Source organism: Aplysia californica, unplaced genomic scaffold, assembly GCF_000002075.1.
Source record: "Aplysia californica isolate F4 #8 unplaced genomic scaffold, AplCal3.0 scaffold00113, whole genome shotgun sequence".
NCBI lineage: Eukaryota > Metazoa > Mollusca > Gastropoda > Aplysiida > Aplysiidae > Aplysia > Aplysia californica.
Window position 1 is genome coordinate 1,369,288 of NW_004797383.1, and position 21,788 is coordinate 1,391,075.

Sequence of the window (21,788 nt, forward strand, 5' to 3'; positions counted from 1 at the left end):
ACAATGATAATATGAGGTTACTCTTTACAGTCTATATACTAGTATAATATTCATCACTTTCACGAGAATTCAGACAGAACCTGTTACTTTATTTTACATCTCTGTGTGACTTGGTAAAACTAGATCAGACACATGCATATTAAGTCAATGGACCACAGAATTCTACACTTAGTGTAGAATTCTGTGCAATGGATACATGGCCCGGACGAAGGACACTGCGCTACCTATTGGAATTACCAAGTTCTATCTGATATTTTGGCTGTTTTGAGTGATTATAAGTGACCATAAAGCCAGAGACCAAATGTTCCTTCTGCTCTATCAAAATCGTAAGATTACCAGATTATTCGGAGTCGTTATCAAGATATTTAAGGAATTACATTGAAAAAAGCTTTACTTGTGAAACTCAAAATTTTTCACGTCATATTTCTCAAAACTAGATCTGGGTAATTCATTGTAATTCTTGGGTAGCGAGAAGACTCATATCCCAGATTCAAATAAAACGTTCGCTAAAAATCAAAAACAAAATGTGCAAAACGTTGAAGACGTAAAAAAGGTAAATTTTTACTTATGCACCGACACACAGATGCGTTGAGTTGAGGGCTAAACTGCCATAATTTTTGCTGTAGAACACACGTTTGGCCTCAAATAAGTCTTGCAAACCAATTGTTTTCAAGTAAATATCAATCCAAATTGCCAGAACATCAAATCATTGTGAAATGCAGGGGGCATGCCCCCCCCCCCCCAGATTCTTTTTAAGTCATGGGGGCATGCCCCTCCTGAAACCCCCCATTGTTAAAATCAAGTCAAATATTACTATATTAAAACATCAATAACTCAATAACTATTGATTTGCGGTAAAAATGAAGGCAATATTCGTGTTCAGCATGCAAAATACTATAAGAAAATAGTGTATAAAACGTGTACATGAGACAGGTGCATGAGTAAACCCCCCCCCCAAAAAAAAACAAAAAAAAAAACAAACAAACAAACAAAAAAACAAACAAAACAACAACAAAACAACAACACAAAAACAACAACAAAAACCCGCGATAACGCCAAAAAGCTCGGTGCAGTAATGTATTGTTAGTGTTAGGCTAGCGTGTAGATTCATCCTAGTTTTTACATGAGTTTGAAGAGCGGTTTTGCCTGTGGCAATAAAAATACTGGATTCGTTATTATTTGTCTCCGAAACGAAATGAGTGTCATGTTTTGAATGTTTTCGTTTTGCAGAGGTGGACTCGGTCAGTGGCTCAGTGGACGATGGACAGATCTCGAAGTTGTGAAAAAGCAAGCAAGCTGATTTGAAGCTGCCCACGCCGTTTTTGTCTTCGCTATGGAATCTTGAGGAGGTGAAACATTTGTTGCAATCGCGTCCAATTATGTGATGGTTTAAATAGTGAGAGTAGGCTAATGACTGACTTTTTTGCCTTTTCAATTTAGATCAAAGTCAAGAGTGCAAGTTTTGTGTGTACAAAGGAGCCTGTCTGGAGAGTGTAGTGTAGCGTGCCTCGTGTTTGTTCTCCTTACGTTGTGATTGTGATGTATAGCTAGATCTAGAAGATCTATTATCTAGGCATAAGACGAGGTGTCACGAGTCACAAGGTGTAAAGACGACGCGTTAAAAGTACAAAGCATGTTGGTCATGCAGTATAGTGGTCATATATATCTAGAATCTAGATATATCTAGCTTCTATATGATATGTTTGTTTATTGTTGTCTTTTGCTAGATCTAAATCTAGTGATGTTGTTACTCTGCACTTGCCCCAAATCTCTAATGTTGAATCTAGATCTAGATATTAGATATAGCTCTAGATCTAGATCAAGATTCTAGTCTAGATCTAGATCTAGAATCTAACTGTTTCTTAGTAAGATGGTAAGTGTATACAGGGTGATCCAAAAAAAACTTTACAACTTGTTTTGTAAATATATCTTCCTCCATACTGAAGTTTTGCGTTTGAGATTGGAACATAATGTTTGGAAGCCAGAAGGAATTTGTCTGATATGTATTTTAGATACGAAGTGACTATTCGGACTCGAGTCTGAATGTGAAAAAATGTTATTCGGACTCTGATTCTTGTCCAGCATGACATCACTTCCGACTTACTGTGACTCGTGACTCCGGCTTCCTGTCCTGCCTCACTCGTGACTCGCCTCAGGTTGGGTAGAGACCGGGATCACTTTGGGCAAAATGGCGTTTTGTGCAGGAGTAGGAGCCGAATTTTGATCTAATGATGAATTTGAGGCCGGCCTGAAAAGTTATAGCGCTTCTAATAAATGTTTATTTGTCAAGAAGTCATCAGAAGCAATTAAAGATGGCTCGTTAGCGTGTGTGGGGGTCGGATGGGCGGCCTGCACACGTGTGGCTGTGTGTGCGTGTCGGGGAGGGGGGGGGCACTATCGGTCCGGGTGTTGAACATCGCATACGCGTTGGCGTTGGCGTCAGTCTTTTTTCCCCCGGCAACTGATCATTATTACAATAATAGTAATAAGCTAGTCTTGACGTAGATCTACGTAATGAATTGTGCGCTGGTCTATGGAATCAAAAGTTGCCATATGCTCGGCTCTACACAGCAACACAACTTTTTCTTGGTAAACAATCGAGATGACACAGGCTTGTGTATTTGAACGAATCGGTCTTTTTTTTTTTTTACACAGCTCATAATATATATGCAGGTGCCAGGTGGTCTGCTAATCTTCAATTTTACCTTTTTCTACAACAAAGAAAGTGGGAAACATGGAGGGGGGGGGGGGGTGTATCAACGAGGCGGCGGGCATCAGATTGGCAGATAAGGTGTGGGGGAAACTAAAAAATGGCAGAAAATTGGAAGCACTGAACGTTAGATCTATAGAACGAAAACACTTCCTTTTTTCCGGACCCGAGTCCGAATAACATTTTTTCATTTTCGGACGAGTCCGAATATGAAAAAATGTTATTCGGACTCAAAGACGGCCTTTTAGATAAGTCCATTGAATGGTTTTGCTCTATATTGCGCATTAAAAAAACAACCCATTTTCAACCTTGTCGCCATTTTCATAGCATGACGCACCTGTTCGCTTTAGATTTAGGCCTACCACTAAAAGTTGCAACAATCGCGCCATACTGCAAGCTACAGCAGTCTAACAAGTCAACAGAAGTCTGCAGATATTATTTTTCTCAAATTTTGGTTGTTTGCCTGCTGAAATCATGGCTACGTTTAGTAGAGAGCTCAGAGCCTTTTGTATTGAACATTACCACTCCACAAACTTACCATCCCTGACATTTCGTAAGTTCTGCGCACGGCATGGAGAGAATATTTAGGTGCACTCAAGACCTTTGACGTCTTGAGTAGAGAAGTTCCGTCAGTTTGGATCTATAGCGAATCAGAACTAAAAAGTTCTTTAAAAAATTACCACTTCAGGTGGAACACGCACCATGCGCAGCCCTTTAAAAGTCACCAGAGTGTAGATTTCAGTAGCCGAGTCCCATGAGATGTCTGTGCGTAGACGGTCTGCAGCTAGGACTTTCCTACTCATCAACATTCTGCATTCCCATGGCAGATCTTAACCTACGACTATACCATGTTCATCTTCGCTAGGCTGAGATGACATGGATCAGAGCATGGCAAAGTGTTCATAATTCCCCGATTGTCTTGTAAAGAGGGATCATTTCCTCGATGACATTTGGTTTAGAGCAAAGACCATTTTCACCCTTCGGGATAGGTTAACTCCTAAAATACTGTCTATAGGGCTCACCACTCTGTTGTCTCAAGAAGCCACTTCTTAGTGAACATGTATAGTGTATGTGGCTTTAAAAACTCATGGTTTAGCAGGTCCTTGTGTTAGGGCACAAGTGGAAATTTCGAACGACGCGTTAAAACTGTTGAGTCCAAAGGAGGGAATGTGGAGCACTAGATCTAGTACTGCTTCTAGGAATTTCAGAATAAAATCATTAGATTTTTAAAACTCTGTAAAAGAAACTAAATATTCTTGAAATGTCACGGGATGGAAAATTAGTGTCAAAGAGAAAATAAAGAAAAAGATCGACTTATCTTTTCACGACTTCCTTTACAAGATTTTAAACCTTGGTGAACCTTGCGTTTTTGGGTGCTTTTTTCTTTTAGCCGTTTCCATTTTCAAAAAATGTTTCTTCTTCGCAGATTTTATATCAAACAAATTCCTTTTGAATGAATTATATCGGTTCCAAATTACAGCATTCTAGAACTAATTTTGCGCGAGATATTCAGAAAAAAAGTTGTAAAGTTTTTTTTTGGATCACCCTGTATATAGATTCTATATATAGATATTCTAGATCTAGATCTATAAAATGCTATATATATATATGAGTGTGTGACTAAAAATAAAAGTTTTAACGCGTCGTTCGAAATTTCCACTTGTGCCCTAACACAAGGACCTGCTAAACCATGAGTTTTTAAAGCCACATACACTATACATGTTCACTAAGAAGTGGCTTCTTGAGACAACAGAGTGGTGAGCCCTATAGACAGTATTTTAGGAGTTAACCTATCCCGAAGGGTGAAAATGGTCTTTGCTCTAAACCAAATGTCATCGAGGAAATGATCCCTCTTTACAAGACAATCGGGGAATCATGAACACTTTGCCATGCTCTGATCCATGTCATCTCAGCCTAGCGAAGATGAACATCGTATAGTCGTAGGTTAAGATCTGCCATGGGAATGCAGAATGTTGATGAGTAGGAAAGTCCTAGCTGCAGACCGTCTACGTCTAGGTCAATTTCCGAATGTTTTGCACCCAAATTCTTCTTTTTACCTGCACAATGGTATTCAGAATTATCTGTAAACTTATTTTTATCAGGTAGATCTAATATCATTTTGCATAGGGATGCGTTTTGCTAAAATTAAAGCTCATTTGAAAGATTTTGTAGAGTAAAATGAAAGTCTTGTTTCTTGGCAATCCTTTTGAGCTCCTTGTGTTTAACTCTAAGTGGATCAATTTTATCTCTAATTTCTTTGGATGAACATCTAGAACTACCAACCTGGGGTGCTGCTGAATACAAAAATCCACCGAAATTTACTGGAATCCACCAAATCCACCAAAAGAAATATACTGAAATCTACTAACAATCGACCAAAATCCACTGAGAGAAATATGCCAAAATCTACTTAAATCCACTGAAATCTACTGGAATCCACCGAAGTCTACCGAAATCCACAAAATCCACCAAAAGAAACATACCGAAATCTACTAACAATCCACCGAAATCCACAGAAAGAAATATACCAAATTATATTAAAATCTACCGAATTCCACCAAATCCACCAGCCAAAAGAAACATAACATTAACTAAATCTACTTTTATTCCACCGAAATCTACCGAAATACATACCGAAATCTACCAAAATCCTCCGAAAGAAATAATATACCGAAATCTTCTGAAATTCACCGAACTCTCTCGAAATCCACTTAAAAAAATGGCCGGCACTATTTCTCCGAACGTTCGGGAAAATAAAGCTGGGCACTATTTCTCCGAACACTCTGAAATCACTTCCTTTCCCGCAAATTTCGGATAAATATATAGATCTATAATTATATTATATAGGCCTACCAAAGATTGTTCGTATACAATATCATGGTCCGATTGGTCCGAAAAATGTCCGCAGTAAATGTTTATAAAGAAATGCTACAGTTCCCTATGAAGGGTGCTGCTCTTAAACGTAATGTGTTGTGTTCACTTGTGTGCTATCTAGAGCTAGATCTAGATCTATGGAGGGTTGTTGTAACGACACATAGAACAAGCATCTGCGTTTGTCGAGGCCGCAACCAATCAATAGTGGCTTGATTTTTTGGCGTTTTTTTGGTCCCCGAATCAGGGAATAAAAGTCAAATAAAAAAGAAAAAAAAAGAAAGCGAACCTCTTTAATTTTGAAAGAAAGTTCAATTAGCTTCACTTCGTCTCTTTCTCACTTGTTGTCACCACATTGATTTGTTGAATACGTTACAGGTACATACGATTTGTATTGGTGTTCCTCTTTTATTTTTCCCTCTTTGTGGTGTTTTATTTTGTTGGTGTGTAATTTTTTTTTCTTGTTATTGTTCTGATGTGTTGTTTTTCTATTAATTTTTTTTTGTTGGGGAAAGGGAAGGGGGGGTGTTGTATAGTGTAGCGTCATTCAATTTGATGTTCCTACCTTCATTAGATTTATATATATACATGTATATATATATAGATTTAAATGTGTTATGTTAGAGTGTTCTACCAAAATCGATTACATGTACTGACACTGGCAGGCCCCTTGTGTGTGAATCCATGATTTACATGTAATATCCTGTACTTTAAAAAAAAATTACGCACATTTAGGGTTAAAACAGCCAATTTTCTTCGGACAGGTGGACAAACGCCCTTATTTGTTAATTTTTGTGGTTGTTTTTGAGCTGTTCTAATTTTGATTTCGTTCTGTTGTGAACTTTCTTTTTCACGTTTTTACACTCATCTAAAAATCTCTAGAGTAGATCTAGCTCTTGAAAATTGAAATAGATCTGGACCCTAAAATTTGCTCCTTCCCAGACCTTGCAGAATGGCAGAATGAAAGTTGGCGCCGAACTCTCGCAAATAGGCAAAAAATCACGAAACCGGAAACCGTTCGAAGAAATAAAGATCGGCACTATTTCTCAGAGAGTTCGGAGAAATATTCACTTCGTTAGAAAATAGTCGAACCTGCCTTAACGGAAACCTGTCTTAATGGAATCTCCCCCCTTGATACATTCCCCCTTTAATTAGCTGTATAAAATGGAAACCTGTCCAACTCGGAAACGGAAAGAAAAATCCGCTCCCTTCCGAGGATTTCACCTGTCTAAGATGAAAAATCCTTTCCCGCTCAGCCCTGATTTGAAACAAAACTCGCAAGTTTGGTACTGCCGACTCTAAACTTAACGCTATGGCCATGCTGCTGGGCGAGGAAGGGGAGTCGGGGTGCAATTTGGGGGGGTTGATATTACCCCATCACGTGAGCCCTGAGCGATGCAGATGGTCAGGGTAGTGTTGCTGTGAAATCTCACGACTGTGCGTGAGAGTGCACGAGTAGCGAGCCCCTATGGAAACTTTTCTGGGTAGCCAGAAGCCAGAGGTGTAAAATTAGATTGACTAATGCCTGCCACCCTGATCGTACGGCCAGCCGAGAAAAGAGTTCCTCGAATCGTTGTTACAGGATGGCAGTGAGGGGTGGCATAGGAGGGTGGGGCTATTGTGGAAGCAAAGGAGATGTTCAAACGTTTCTGTTTTTAATTGGTCGAACAGGGGTCGTATGAAAGGCAAGCACTGGTGATAATTGGATAAAAGTAAGACTGACGCATGTCATTATCAGACAGGATAGCAATTGAGAGGTGTGAAGTTTTGACCACTGCTTGCGGATCGAACAAGCGATCCTTGATCTCCATCTCCTAAATTCCCCTGTCAAAGACGGAATTTTTTTTCTTGCTCCCTTGCGATTCTCCGTCTTACACAGGTTCGACTGTATACTGAAAACTACCGAAATCCAACAAATCTACCGAAAGAAACATACCAAAATGTACTAATATTCCACTGAAATGTACCTAAATCCACCAAAATCTAGTGGATTTTGGTCTTATTTTTTTTCGTGGATTTCGGTGGATTTGAGAAGATTTTGGTATATATTTATTTTGGCGGATTTTTAGTTGATTTCGGTATATTTTTTTCTGTAAATTTTTACTTATGCACCCATACATAGATGCATTGATTTGAGGGCTAAAGTGCCATAATATTTGCTGTAGAACACACACATGGCCCCTAAAACCCTTGCAAATGAATTGTTTTCAAGTAAATATCAATCCTAATTGCCAAAACATCAAATCATTGTGAAATGCAGGGGGGGCATGCCCCCCTGAATCCCCCAAATTCTTTTTAGGTCAGCTGAAACCCCCCATATTGTTAAATGTACTATTTTCAAACATCAATAACTCAATAACTATTGATTTGCGGCAAAAATGAAGGCCATACTCGTGTTCAGCATGCAAAATACTATTAGAAAAGAAGTATATATAAAATGTGAACATGAGACGGGTCACGGGTGCATAAGTAAAAGAAAACCTTTTTTTCTGTGGATTTCTGTTGATTTAGGTGGATTTTAGTAGATTTCAGTATATTTCTTTTGCTGGATTTTTGTAGATTTCGGTGGATTTTAGTAGATTTCTATATATTTCTTTCAGTAGATTTCGGTATTCAGCCCTACCGCCAACTTGGTGTGTTTTGAATGAGACGTAGGCAAGCCTACGCTTCGGTGTAAAATCAACACAGGTGATTCTAAAAGTAGGCCACAAACGCACACAAACTCTAGCCGTCCTTAACATTAGAAAACAAGTCTCATTAGTAATTATTTAGGTTTAAAATACATGCACTGTCAGTAAGGCACCTGGTTTCGTCTCAAATACAATACTTTAGGTACTGCAGACTAAAAATTTATTTACAATTCAGTAGGCCTTTTTTTTTTGTCAGTCTAGCCATCATATAAGTACGGTGAGCCCAGCTATCTAGCCGTACTTAAGTAAAATGGAGTCACTAAGGTGGCCGTCTAAGACAGGTGTTATTGCTTGGTGTAATAGGGGTTGTGTGTTAAAATATGGTGGCTGCAGCCGCGTTGGACAGGTGCTCGTTTTACACAGTTAAATTATATAGAAAAAACGCAAGGGGGGGGGAGGGAAATGAAAATTGGGGGGGGGGGGAGATGCAGACGATGCTGATCATGAAGCGAGATGCACAGTCTCTGACCTGACCGGTTCTTGACACACAGTGCCGGGAAAGGACTGGCACTGGGTTTTGACGCTACCGCCCAGCACTAACATAAAGCATAAAGCTGCTAAAACTGTCTGAAATCGATTATTTAAATAATGGAAAATAAATTATGTTTTGATTAAAATTTTTTTTCTTTATGGGGGCAAGATCCCCTGAAACTCCCCGATTGGTCCAAGCATGTAAATTATTACGCGGTTACGCTTAGTGTGATATAACTTAATTAAAAACGATCAAATATAATATTTTTTAAAAATCTATTAATTTACGACAGAAGATTTCAAAGCTAATTGCAGAATATCAAATTCTAGAGGGCTCCAGATTATTTTTTTACTTCAGGGATGCGCGAAACGTTACGGATTGGTCTAAAGCACAGAAATTACTTAGCAAATAGACTTAGTGTGATATTAGATTAAACCAAAACCATCTACTTTTTCAAAACCTGTTGATTTGCAACAAATAAAGTTAGTATTCGTGTAAAACGAATAAAAAAAGAACAAGGAAAGGGATATACAATATCTGAGCTTGGGTTGGGAGTGAAAGTAAAACACTACCCCCTACGAATAAAGTCAGTATTCAATGTGTTAATTAAGAAGCCTGAAATTACATAATTCTGAGTAATACAAATAGGCCTTCTGATAATACGATAGGTTGACATTTAATATTTTTAACCCTTTGAGCCTACCAAACTGGACCTCAGCTCCCAAGCTCGTGGGCATTGGTAGAGATACATGATCATTGTATGCCCAGATGCCAGAGACGCTTGTCCACTGCTCAGAAGGGTATTTACCTCACTAGAGCCTATTCCCGTGTACTTACAGGACGCCCCGCTTGCACGGTGGCGTAATCCTGTGTATTTACAGGATGCACTTTATCGATCGAGATAGTGGGTGTTTTTCAGGTACAAGCGACGGGAAGCTGCGAGCCAACAGTTGGCCCACTTGTTTCGATTCGTAAAAAATTTGGTGAAGTTATGTGGTATACTTCTTGAGCTGTGTCCGTCACCCCTGCATTGTGGTTGATGATTTTATTATAAATTGGGCGCAAAAAAAAATTGCGTAACCCCCAGACATTGTCATTTCAAAATAATGATAAAATAGAAAATATTTGGACAAATTAGATCAGTTTTCTTTTTCTGTGAAAGCATTTCTTTCTTGTTCTTGTTGCATTTTAAGAAATGTGATAGCTTTCAGTCTTTTTATGGTTTATGCTTCAATATACCCCAAAAGTGTCAGGCTGCAATGGTTATTGGGTGAAAAATAACTCAGGCTCAAATGAGTTAAGAGGAGAGGACTTTCTTATATTATTTTTATAATAGGTACTCATGCCCAGACATGTTTTAGCATCCGTTAGATTAGGCTATTTTAAAGTAATAATGAAGGCCTGTGTTCACCCTGCTGCGGTACTAAGGCATTGACAAGGTATCTGACAAATTTAGTTTGTTTTTTTGTTTTGACTTTTATTGGTTTGTAAACTAGTCATATTCTTCTAGTGACAAATGCAGAACGACTTGTAGATCTACACCTGAGTTCAAAGGGTTGCAAAGAAAAAGGTATTAATAGAATCTGGCATTATGATAGCTGGTTGGTTATTGTTTAAAAAGAAGGTGACCGCCTTCTTAAGGACTCTTTGTTTGCTGCATTTTGCCACAATCACTTGTTACTACCTCTTTGCCCTTTCATGAGGACAGAAAGGGCTTATTAGTTCCAGAAGCAACTTCTTTTATCGTGGCACAGTTTGTTAATCACCGGGAGACTCTCGTGGCCTAGAGGTTCAGGTGTTCGCCTCTCATTTAATACTAGAAGGTCCCTGCTCTCTTAACACTGTTCTGTCGTCTGCTTTCGTCTTCACTTTCTGCCCCACCACCCCCTCACCTCCTTTGCCCCGTCGTCTGGACTCTTAACTCTTTCTACAGCCTTTCTACTACTTCTCCTTGGCTCCTTCTTACTGTTGTCTTTCAGCCACATCCCTGATCTTATGGTAGGTAAGATCTACACCTAACCTTCTCGCGCAAGGGCGAAAAGTCTCGGAGGTCCCGTGTGCAAAATCCCTCGGTGGTCCAAAATCAAAGAGTAGGCTTTGGCCGCCACCAGAACAAAATTCAAAATTTCCTACCAACTGAAAATGTAGGGTGTGTCCCGCGCTCTCATTGGACCTTATGTAGTAACCCCCCCCCCCCAAAGGTTAATCACTAGAGTGACATGTGGAAGGTTTGGGGTTCAAACCCAAATAGGGTAAACTTTTGTTAGTTTGTCAGAAGTTGGGGCATGTGCTCCAAGTTTTGCAGTGGCTTTTTGTGTCTATTAATAAAAAGTAAGACTCAAATAACAGAATTATTAGGGTGTAGGGTTGAGGGTTTTCTTCATATGTTGACCTTCCTTTATTTACCTCATTCTATTAACTTTGAACTGCGTTGCTTTTTAAAAAACAAATATTGGGTGGTTGTTGGGCACTGACTATGTTGTTGTGAGATCCTTCTTTTTTCTTCAAGTTTTTCATTTTTGGAAAAAATGATATTTTCCAGTGAAAATTAAGTGTAAAGTGCTGTAAACAGTAAACTGAAATATTATCAGTCTTTCACAAGTAAACATGAAAATGGAATTCTACTGGTGCAGTTCTAAATTGGCTTTTAATTCCAGTTGAGTTTATTTATTTTTTATTTTTTTTTAGCTTTCCTTGATTTTATAAATTTGTTTCTCTGTACTTTGCAGGAGATTGGCAAAATGACCCATGAACACTTTGGAAAAGAACGGACGAGCATGGATGGTGAAAAATTCCAGACTGTTGTGCATGGTCCTAAGTGCCATGAATTAAGTCAGGCTGTGCAAGTTGGTGATGTGCGCAAGTTTCGACAGATTCTGGCTGGTCTAGACAAATGTGGTTGCTTTGCAAAAGAGTGCGACTCTGTTCTACATTATATTGCAAGGTATGGAGTTAAACAAGTAGTGAAGCCTCTACTTCGTCACATAGTGGATGTAGATGTTGTAGATAAAGATGGGAACACGGCGTTGATGATTGCTGTTGAAAATCGGCAGATTGACATTGTGACTACATTGTTGAGTCAAGGAGCACGCATAGACAAGCAGAATGCAGATGGGAAGACCCCAGTCATGTTAGCTGTAGAAGGGGCATGCTCAGTTCGTCTTCTTATTGATTTGTTCCAGTGGCAACCTGACGGTGGGGTCAACCTCCAAGACAAACTGGGTCAGACCGCCTTGATGAAAGCCTTTCTGGCTCAAGATGTAGACGCAATCATGGTGCTTCGGTATCAGAAAGACATTGATGTCAATCTGAAGGATTACCAAGGCAGAACAGCTGAAGATCTTGCAGAACAGTTTGGGTTGGGAAATGTTTTCTCTCTTTTGCAAGAGCATAAGCAACAGCTAGATGACGTTCAAAATGACCACCCTCTTTTTCTAGCAATAAAAGCGTCTAAAAATGATGTTATACAACTTTTACTTGAAGCAGTCAACATTTCACCAGATACAGAAAGTGCTGAAGGCGATACACTGTTGATGGCTTCTTTGAAAATGGGAACTGGGGAGGTGAACCTGGATGCTATGAAACTCTTATTGGATGCTGGAGCTTCTGTCAATGCTGTAAACTGGCTGTCTGGTCACACCCCGTTAATGTTGGCGTGTATGGCTGGTTCGACGCTCGCTGTGGAATGGTTGCTTGAATATGGCGCCTTGGTGAATACCCAGAATGCTCTTGATGGGTACACAGCTCTTATGTATGCCATTGAACATGGCTCAATAGAATTAGTCCAGAATTTATTGCTAGCAGGAGCAGATGTTAAATCAAAAGCTGCATGTGGGAAGACTGCTCTACTCCAGTGTATTCAGTTGAAACGGGATGCTTGCTTTGAACTTGTTGTACAGAGTGGAGTCAAAATCAAGTCATCTGAAAAGGAGATAGCAATGCGACATGGCAGCTCTTACTTGTTTAAAAAATATGGGTATCAAGTTATTTCATTAGACTGCTGTGTGGCTACTGCTGCTGAAAAGGGCAACGTGAACCTCGTCAAATATTTGTTGGACATCGGTATGCCTGTTGATGAACAAGATAATGAGGGGGAGACTGCGTTAGTATATGCTGTTCGGCACCAAAACATGGCCATGATCCAGTGCTTACTGGACCACGGGGCGTCTGTAGACCTACAGACCTCAACGAAAGGCTGGCCGCTGCGAGAGGCAGTCACCCGGAGAGACATAGATATTATGAAACTTCTCCTCAACCGTGGTGCAAACCCGGACATCAGGCTACCAGACAGAACAACTCTACTTGGCTGGACATGTTCTGCAGAGTATTTTCAACAAGTGCCACATGTTCTAATTGAGGCTGGAGCAGACCTAAATGCTAATGCAGGAGATCCCCCGCTTCACAAGGTGGTCAAATACAGGAACACAGACCTACTGAAACTTTTACTTGAACGTGGTGCTGATATGCTAGCACAAGATTCTTTTGGCAGAACAGCTTTACAGGTAGCTCTGGAGCACCCGGAGGCCATGGCCTTATTAATAGAACATGGTGCAGATGTCAACTTCCAGGCTGCGAGTTCATTAACAATTCTGATGGAAACCATCCAGTCAGGCTGTGTCAGATCAGTGAGTCTTCTACTCCAACATGACATAGATGTGCACATCAGAGATTCTGCTGGAAGTACAGCATTTCTGCATGCTGCAAAGTCAGCTCATTGTTCATCATGTTTGCCCATTCTTTTAGAGCACAATGTGAATGTGAATGACCAGGATATGTTTGGTTCTACTGCGCTCCATCACATCATAAAGAACTGTTCAGTCTCTACTGAGGACAAAATTTTTTTGACTCTCAGCCTTGTCAAAGCTGGAGCAGATTTGAGTCTCAAAGATGAAGATGACAACACAGTATTACTTATAGCTACCAGACAATATCTTTCCCCAGTCATAAAAGTACTAATTGAGTCCGGGGCTGACCCTCAGTGGCTGAATGGACATGAGTCAACATTGGTGCACGCTGTTACCTTTTTCAACGGGCAGGCGTGGGGTGACTACTTTGATGTTTTAGATGTCTTGTTGGAGGCGGGTGCTAAGGTGAATGTCGTGTCCCCCAAAGTAATAGCTAGTTTCCATGAAATGATTATTTCAGGGCATGTTGACTTTGTATTGAAGCTTACAACTTTAGGTTTATCCCCTTGCAATGTGCCATGCTCAGACTTAAGAAGGGTATTGAGTTGTAGTACATTTGAGTTGCTGAGTGAAAATGGAATAACCGAAATGTCACCCCTCTGTACAGCTTTAGTTACATGTCAGCCACGGATTGCAAGCTATTTTATTGAAAATTGGTATTTAACTCACTTTGACTTGACTGTCTTGCGAACAAACCCTTGCATTATGGCAATTACTGAATATTTTGACTTTGAGCCTAGCAAAGAATTGCTGCAGTCTTTTATCCAGGAGCCGTTGTCTCTGTTTAAGCTCAGTTTTGTTGCCCTGTCAGACCGCATAGGTGCTGGTGAGGAACGCGAGCAGACAGTCCGGGCACAGCTGCCGAGACTGGTGGGAGATAGTCTTCTGTACCAGACCAAAGCTTGTCATATAGCTGCGTTCACTGCTGTACCTCGTCATTCCTCTAGCAGTTTGAGCAGTTATAGTTATACTGATCTCATAGGATTTGTTGACCTAGATTAATTGTGTGGAGCAATTTTGGTCTTGGTAGGGATTTTTTATTTTTTACTATAGGTGTAAGGGGTTAGAGACAGTGTGGTGAGGAATATAACTCAATACAACTCATTTAAAGCAAACATTAGGTGCTATTGACTGACATGTGTAGAAAATAACTGTTTTGTTATAGTCTTATTAGTTCTCTTGTTTTACACTTGGCTTCATGGTGTATTGTAAATGTCCTTTTGAATTAATGCAATACCTTATGTGAGCCTTGGACCAAGAGACCCTGATAGATAAGTTAACTGATATTTGATGCTGTTTATGTAATCACTGTGCAGCAATGTTGATTTAGGACTTGGTTTTGTCCTATCTCTATAGAGAAAGGAAAATGTTCTTGTGGAATTCATAAAGGCACAAAATAGACATAAGCTTTCAGCAGCTTGAACTAAACAAATTGGAAATGTAAAATTACCTAGCAAAATGTATGATTAGATACTGAAAACTATCTCAGAATTTCTTTGCTCTAAAATTGTGCTTATAATAATGTTTGAGGTGAAGACATTGAACTTTCTTTCATGGATTGCTTGTTCCAAAAGAGGTAAATTAGGACACGATTTTCTCAGAATTACTTTTTTTTCCTGCATTATCTCTGACCATACCTTCTTATCTGAGTGTATTTATATATGACATAATCTGTTGACACATCATGCAAATGATGCTGATTTCTCCACGTTTCACCTGGAAGAGCTTTCAAGGGATGCGTTTTGTCATTTCTTCGAGCTAAAGTCTCCATTTTCATCTTTTGTTCAATTATATAAATATTAATTGTATTACCTCACTTCTCTTTATTGTATTACTTGTTTTCATGGTTTATTTGTTCATTTGTATGTATGTATAGTATAAGGTTTTACGGCGCTCGCAACTGCTAAGGTCATATGAGCGCCTTTGTTCATTTATTGCCTGTGGTTTTTCTGCCTCATTGTATGTTCACCTTACACAGGGATAGATTTAATAATACTGTGAGTAGGAGATGTATCTTACAACTTGTTGGGAAGCAGCATCTTTTACCAAATTACCAGTACATATAATATTATACATGAGTGTGGGTGCCTGAAGAAAGGCACAAAAAGTCAGCTTTTGACATTTATCGGGGGGGGGGGGGTTCAGATAGAAATTTTGATGCTGAGCAAAGGGGATGAAATTTTTTAAAAAAGATATACATCTCAAATAGTTTTGAGATAGATAGTCTATGCTTTACGACAGGGAGTGATGATACCATTTTTGAGAAAACGGTATGCTGTAACAACACCAGAGTGGCAGATAGTGTAAGGATGCGTAAGTCGTAAGTAGTGTGATTTCTTTGCAGATGTTATAATCATGCGCACTGCTATCTCTATAGAGTAGGGGAAGTCCCAGTGAATATTTTGGTATAACGGGGTTCAGCTTCACCTGAAGTTGCCTGTCTACATGGCTTGGGAGGAGAAGACTGTAAAGATCCTAAACATCGATTTTTAGTCACTTTTGAAAATCCATTTGCTATTCTTTTTTGAAGAATACCCTGTCATCAAAATAATTCCTAAAGAAGTCTAAGAAATGAGAATTCTTTTAAATTATGTTGCAGAAATCATGGAGCCATTATTTTTTAATGGAAACATGTTTTGGTTTTAAAAAAAAAAGATTTTAAAAAATACCAGATTTACTTTATCAGTCTGCAGCTCGTAATGAAATGGGCCGACTGTTTGTCCCTTTCTTGAGGTGCGCACACGTATATAAGTAGTTTTAAAAAATAACATGCCAGATCAGGAATGTTGTTATTGTTATGCTTCTATTCCTCATGACAAACTCTCTTTGTGGTCATCTGTGTATTTTGTTACCGCATAGTTTTAGTAACTCTTTGATTACATCAGTTGATCCAGTAAGGTGGGTTTTCTGACATACAGAAACTCAAATTGCATATATACCTCTTTTTATTTATTTTTTTCAGTATTATTTATTGTGTCATTTTAAACTTTTATGGTGTCACATCACTGCTGGGCATTTTGATGTAGTTTGTGTCTTTAATAAAATATTTTTTATGGTCCTTGGGCAAAATGTTGAATTTTGACATTTTTGCTTACAGTAAATCTTAACTCACAGCACCTTCTTACTCCTGTATGATTTGGAGTCATGTTCAGAAAACCATGTGTTCAATGAGTCTCCATCATAATAAAAAGTTTACTTGAGAAGCCTATGTCAAACTTTTGGCCTCCTCACCGATGTCTGTGGTGTAATGCTTAGGCGCTTTACTGTAGCATGCAGCGCGGAAAGTTTTTACCATACATTATTCATATATCTTAGTCTTTCTGTTTGGACGTTGTATCTCTCTCAGCTGGGGTTAGCCCTAATTACTAATAGACAGGGTGGAAGCCTGCTCCTTAAATCATCTTATATTGTGTCAGTGGGGACTAAAAAAACCAAGTATAGAGGTGCAAATTGTTATTCCAGTAAAATGGAATGTATAGGGTGATCAAAAAACAAACCTGTACAACTTGTTTTATAAATATCTCCCTCCATACTGAAGTTTTGCATTTCAGATTTGAACATAACATTTGGAAGCCAAAAGGAATTTGTGTGATATTCATTTTAGAGAAGTCCATTAAATGATTTTGCTCTATTTAGCACGTTTAAAATCGTAGTTTTTTAAAACTGTGCACAAGAAATATTGTTTAATTAAATGTCACCGGGATGGAAAATTAAATTTCAAAGAGAAAATAAAGAATAAAGAAAAAAGTCAACCAATCTTTTCACGACTTCCTTTATAAGACTTAAAAATTGGTGAACTTTGCATTTTTGGGTGCTTTTTTCTTAAGCTATTTCCGTTTTCAAAATTAGTTTCTTCTTCGTAGATTTTATATCAAACAAATTCCTTTTGAATGAATTATGTCTGTTCCAAACTACAGCATTCTAGAAAAATTTTTGTATGAGATATTCAGAAATTTTTTATTAAAAAAAAAAAATTTTTTTATCACCCTGTATCTGGTCTTTTCTCAATGCACCATGTTCTCTTGGTACAAAATATTTGCTGGTTATCTTTCAATGAAAAAGGTTTAAAAAAAAAATAATGTCAGAAAACAAGTTGTTTTTATTTTTTAATGGGGGAATTTCACTGTCTGAAGGTTGTTTTTTTAGTTTACTTGCTCTATAAGAAGTTATTTAAACAGCAAGTTCTAAAATGGCATCTGTAGTTGCCTTTAGGGCTTCTACAATTCTGACAATGGTGTAGATCTACTTTTTGATGCAGATATATATTGGGGGGGGGGGAGTTTGTGGTGGGGCTCAACTTTATGGGCTTTTACCATTTTGAAAATTCGAATGACCTTTGCCATCACATATCTCACACTAAACCGAATATCTTTCTCTGAAGTTTTTTGTTTTAAAAAATGTTAATTATATTGCAACAGTGGTGTTTCCTCACTCTTTTTCACTTTAATTGGGATGAAGATGAAACAATTAAAAGTTTTGTCTGTTTTCAATTACAATCTTATAGGCTGTTGCCTGAACAGGACAGATAGAGGTCCTCTTGCGTTTAGTTTGCTCAGCATATACTGTAGTTTTTTCATGTAACGGTACATTATTATTAAGTCTTATTTGTATGCAATTTACCTAGAAAAAAGTGCCTTTTGTTTTAATCTTACTGCAGCGAAATGTTTGTGAAGAGCTCAATCTTGTAGTTTATTTGAGGTGTGCCTTTCAGGAATTTTGTCCCAATTAGAATAGGTTATATACAATGTTATGTATGAAGAAATGTTTATCTTTGGATGCAGGTTTTGTGTCTCTATGCATCAATTTGATCTCATTCAAGGATTTCTTTACACACTTGAGTATAGTATTTTATGTTTTGTTGGAAATGGATGTAATACAATACAGTGGAACTCGGATTCAACGAGAACTCAGATTCAATGAGAACTCAGATTCAACGAGAGGAGATAGATTCCCCGTTTTTTTTCTTCTTTAAATTAATAAAAATAACCCGGATTCAACGAGCACTTAAATCAGCGAGCTCGGATTCAACGAGGTCACTTCCAGGATGAACAACCCTGTAGACGTGGCTTAGCTCATTTTTCTCCCACAAAGAACTTTATCTATTCCCGGAAACCTTCCATTGCACCTGCATTGTGTACTGTTATTCACTTAGCCGATTGCATGCGACCAATCAGCGGCCTTTTTTCATACCAACACATGCGTTGTTGGCACGCGCAAGTGTCTACTCTAGCGTGTGCCGGGGTCGGATGGGCAGCCTGCACAGGTGTGACTGTTTGTGCGTGTCGGGAAGGGGGGGGGGGGGGGCGCTAGCGGTCCGGATGTTGAACGTTGCAGATACAAGCGCGTCACATTCTTTTTTTTCCCTCGGCAACTGATCATTACTACAATGATAAACTAGTCTTGACGTAGATCTTCGTAATGAATTGTGCGCTGGTCTATGGAATCAAAAGTTGCCGTATGCTAGGCTCTACACAGCAACACAACTTTTTGGCAAACAATTGAGATGACACAGATGTGCATTTGAGCGAATCGGTCTTTTTTTTTACACAGATCATAATATGCAGGCATTTCAGGAACTACGTGTTTACTTCTCTTTACACATTACTTGCTCAGTGCCTGTTATTATCTACACAAAACCTCATATTTGCTATAACGAGCACTCGGATTCAACGAGATTTTAGGTCAGGCCCGGCGACCTCGTTGAATCCGAGTTCCACTGTAGTAGCTGTCTAGTTATTTCATGTATTTTGTGTATTTTGTATTAAAGGGTCAGTAGTGAAATGTTTTGAGCCTTGTAACGATTTGTGTGTTCAAAGACAAAGAGAAGACAAAGACCCAAGCAACACAGGCTGAAACTACAGCTTAGTTGCCTGTCCCATCTGCTGTTTTCAACAGCTTGATTTAAAACTGTTTCATTCAGAATCAAGGTTGAGTCTCCATGAGAATGAGATTTCTTTGTTGTATTATCTTCAGAAGCGAGTTTTACTTTTGCTTTAACATTGCAAAATTCTTTCAGCACGACCTGTACTGTCACTCTCAGCCATTGGGCGTCTGTGGTGTAGAAGATAGACATTCGCTGTTGCATGCAGGAAACCTGAGTTTGAATCCCGCGTGGGGAGAAAAATTTATCCAGTATCTCGATATTTCTGTTGAGATGTTGTATTCCCCACAGCAAGGGTTTCAAAGGGGGTGTAAAAAAACATCTACATTTAAAACGAAAACAAACAAAATATTCTCTCAGTCTCAGCCATGTTGAACACTTAAAGTTAAGTTTGAAGGCATTGATAATGACTTCTAGGGGCAATTCGTTAGCTCACTTGTATCTTGCTGGACTATGGAGCAGGCCGGGGAGCTTTTAACTTTTAACAGTTAACTCACTGACTACCGCAATTTTTTGGGGGTTCTGGCCCCTGAGACCACAAGTTTTGGGGGGATATTTTAAAAAAGTCACAATGACTGCACTCTATTTAAGATAGAGCCTTGAATCTTTTTGTGTTGTAAAAATTTTTACAATCAAGTTTATTTATAAAAACACAGAGCCAATTCGTGTTTTATGATTTGTTACATTTTAGATGATTTTTCAAAACCAACCCTCATTTTCAATTTTTAAACCTAGACACATGTATTCAGTGTGTGCTGTCAGGGCATTTTTTTGCCATATTAGACCCTCTCACTGTCCTGGTTTGATTAACAGCACTCCTGTTACCTGTGGTGAGCAGCAAGACGTTCTTAGACTGAGATTTCTTTTCCCGAAATGGCACTGTCAGTACCTCGTTTTTCTGCTAGTATCTTGTCTTACCAACAGAGACAGTTTCTGGGTACAATTAAGTGGCTAACCTCTAGAATTACTTCGCACCGTTCCTGACTAAAAAGCTGCATTCTCAAAGTGATATTCAGCAAGTCCGGGCTTGGTATAGAAATTGTCTGTTTTTTTTGTATAGTGTTTTACGGCGCTCGCAACTGCATAAGGTCATATGAGCGCGTGGGACACACCTAATATTTTCAGTTGGTAGGAAATTTTGAATTTTGCCCGGGTGGCGGCCGAAGCCTACTCTTATCGATTTTAGACCACCAAGGGATCTTTAACGTGTGCAACTTGCACACGGGCCCTCTGAGATTTTTCACCCTTGTCCGAGAAGGCTAGGTGTAGATCTTTCCTACCAGAAGATCAGGGGTGTGGCTGAAAGACAGCAGTAAGGAGGAGCCAAGGAGTAGCAGTGGAAAGGCTGCAGAAAGAGCCAGGAGCCCAGAGGAGGGGGCAAAGGAGGTGAGAGGGTGGGGGCAGAAAGTGGAAATGAAAGCAGACAACAGAACATTGCTAGAGAGCAGGAAGGAAGGTGAAAGGAGACAATTTTAGAGAAGAAAATTTGTCGGTGGCAACCCGGATTCGAACCCGGGACCTTTGAATGAGAGGCCAACACCTTAACCTCTAGGCCACGAGAGCCCCCAGAAATTGTCTGTGTGTAGATGGTATCCCTTTTTCAATAGATTATATTCTTCCATTTAATTTTTAACAACCGCGAATGCCTGGCCTCATCGCTGTGTACATCGAAATCTTTTCTATCGTACAACTCAGCATGGTATACATATATTTGTTGTCACTCAACTTTAATTTTTAAACACCAAAATTAACACGCCTTTTTAAATTTTGAGCATGTATTGGATGTACATGACGCGGTTTTTCCATGCCGATCGTGGATTCATTAATTGAAGTATTTTTTGAGGGACTATAATATTTTTTGAAAGCCTTGGTTTTTTTTGTGGTCAGCAAAGGTCGATTTAAGATACGTCCTTGAATTTTTGTGTGGAAAAATAAACCAAATTTATAAGCGCCTAGAGCTGTGTTCACACGGGAGTGGGCGCTATAGAAATGATCTTCATTATTATTGTTATTATTAATAATGTGTTTTATGATTTATTTTTCGTGGTTGTTCAAAATTGAACAATTTTTAAAAGATTAGGTAAAAAAAAAAAGTAACCCCAACCAACTTTTAAAAAAATGAAGACACAAAAACTCGGGAAAAAAATTGTGAAATCATAAAAACTAATGTCAAAGACCATTGTTGAACAAATCTGAACTGACATGATTCCAGCCTTTAATTTTGCTTTACGGGGCTCTTCATGAAGCAGTTGTCTACACAAAGTGGGGGTGATGTCGATGGCCTAATGGTTAGGCCACCAGTCCCGTAATCAGTAATTGTGAGATTGCGGGTTTGAAGTTTCGAGCCTCAGCTTGGCCCGACGTTGTGTTCTTGTAAAAGGCACTTTGCTTTTCATGAATGTCCCATTTGGCTCAGTCCTTTCGGAGATGGACGTTAAACTCAGCGGTCCCGCCTCTTTAGTAACCCAATAGTGTTTAT

General features: G+C 39.0%; 1 protein-coding gene across 1 annotated transcript; it reads left to right on the top strand.

The window, feature by feature from the left end:
- The first annotated feature begins 1,243 nt into the window (after positions 1-1,243).
- Positions 1,244-17,138, top strand: LOC101857634 (ankyrin repeat domain-containing protein 50). Its single transcript, XM_005095790.3, has 2 exons — positions 1,244-1,349; positions 11,473-17,138. Exon 2 carries the CDS (start codon positions 11,485-11,487, stop codon positions 14,428-14,430), a length of 2,946 nt encoding a protein of 981 aa, XP_005095847.1. The 5' UTR covers positions 1,244-1,349; positions 11,473-11,484; the 3' UTR covers positions 14,431-17,138.
- Positions 17,139-21,788: the final 4,650 nt, after the last annotated feature.

Excerpts from the sequence above, each read along its gene's own strand:
- LOC101857634 (XM_005095790.3), top strand. The coding sequence starts at position 11,485 with ATGACCCATGAACACTTTGGAAAAGAACGGACGAGCATGGATGGTGAA.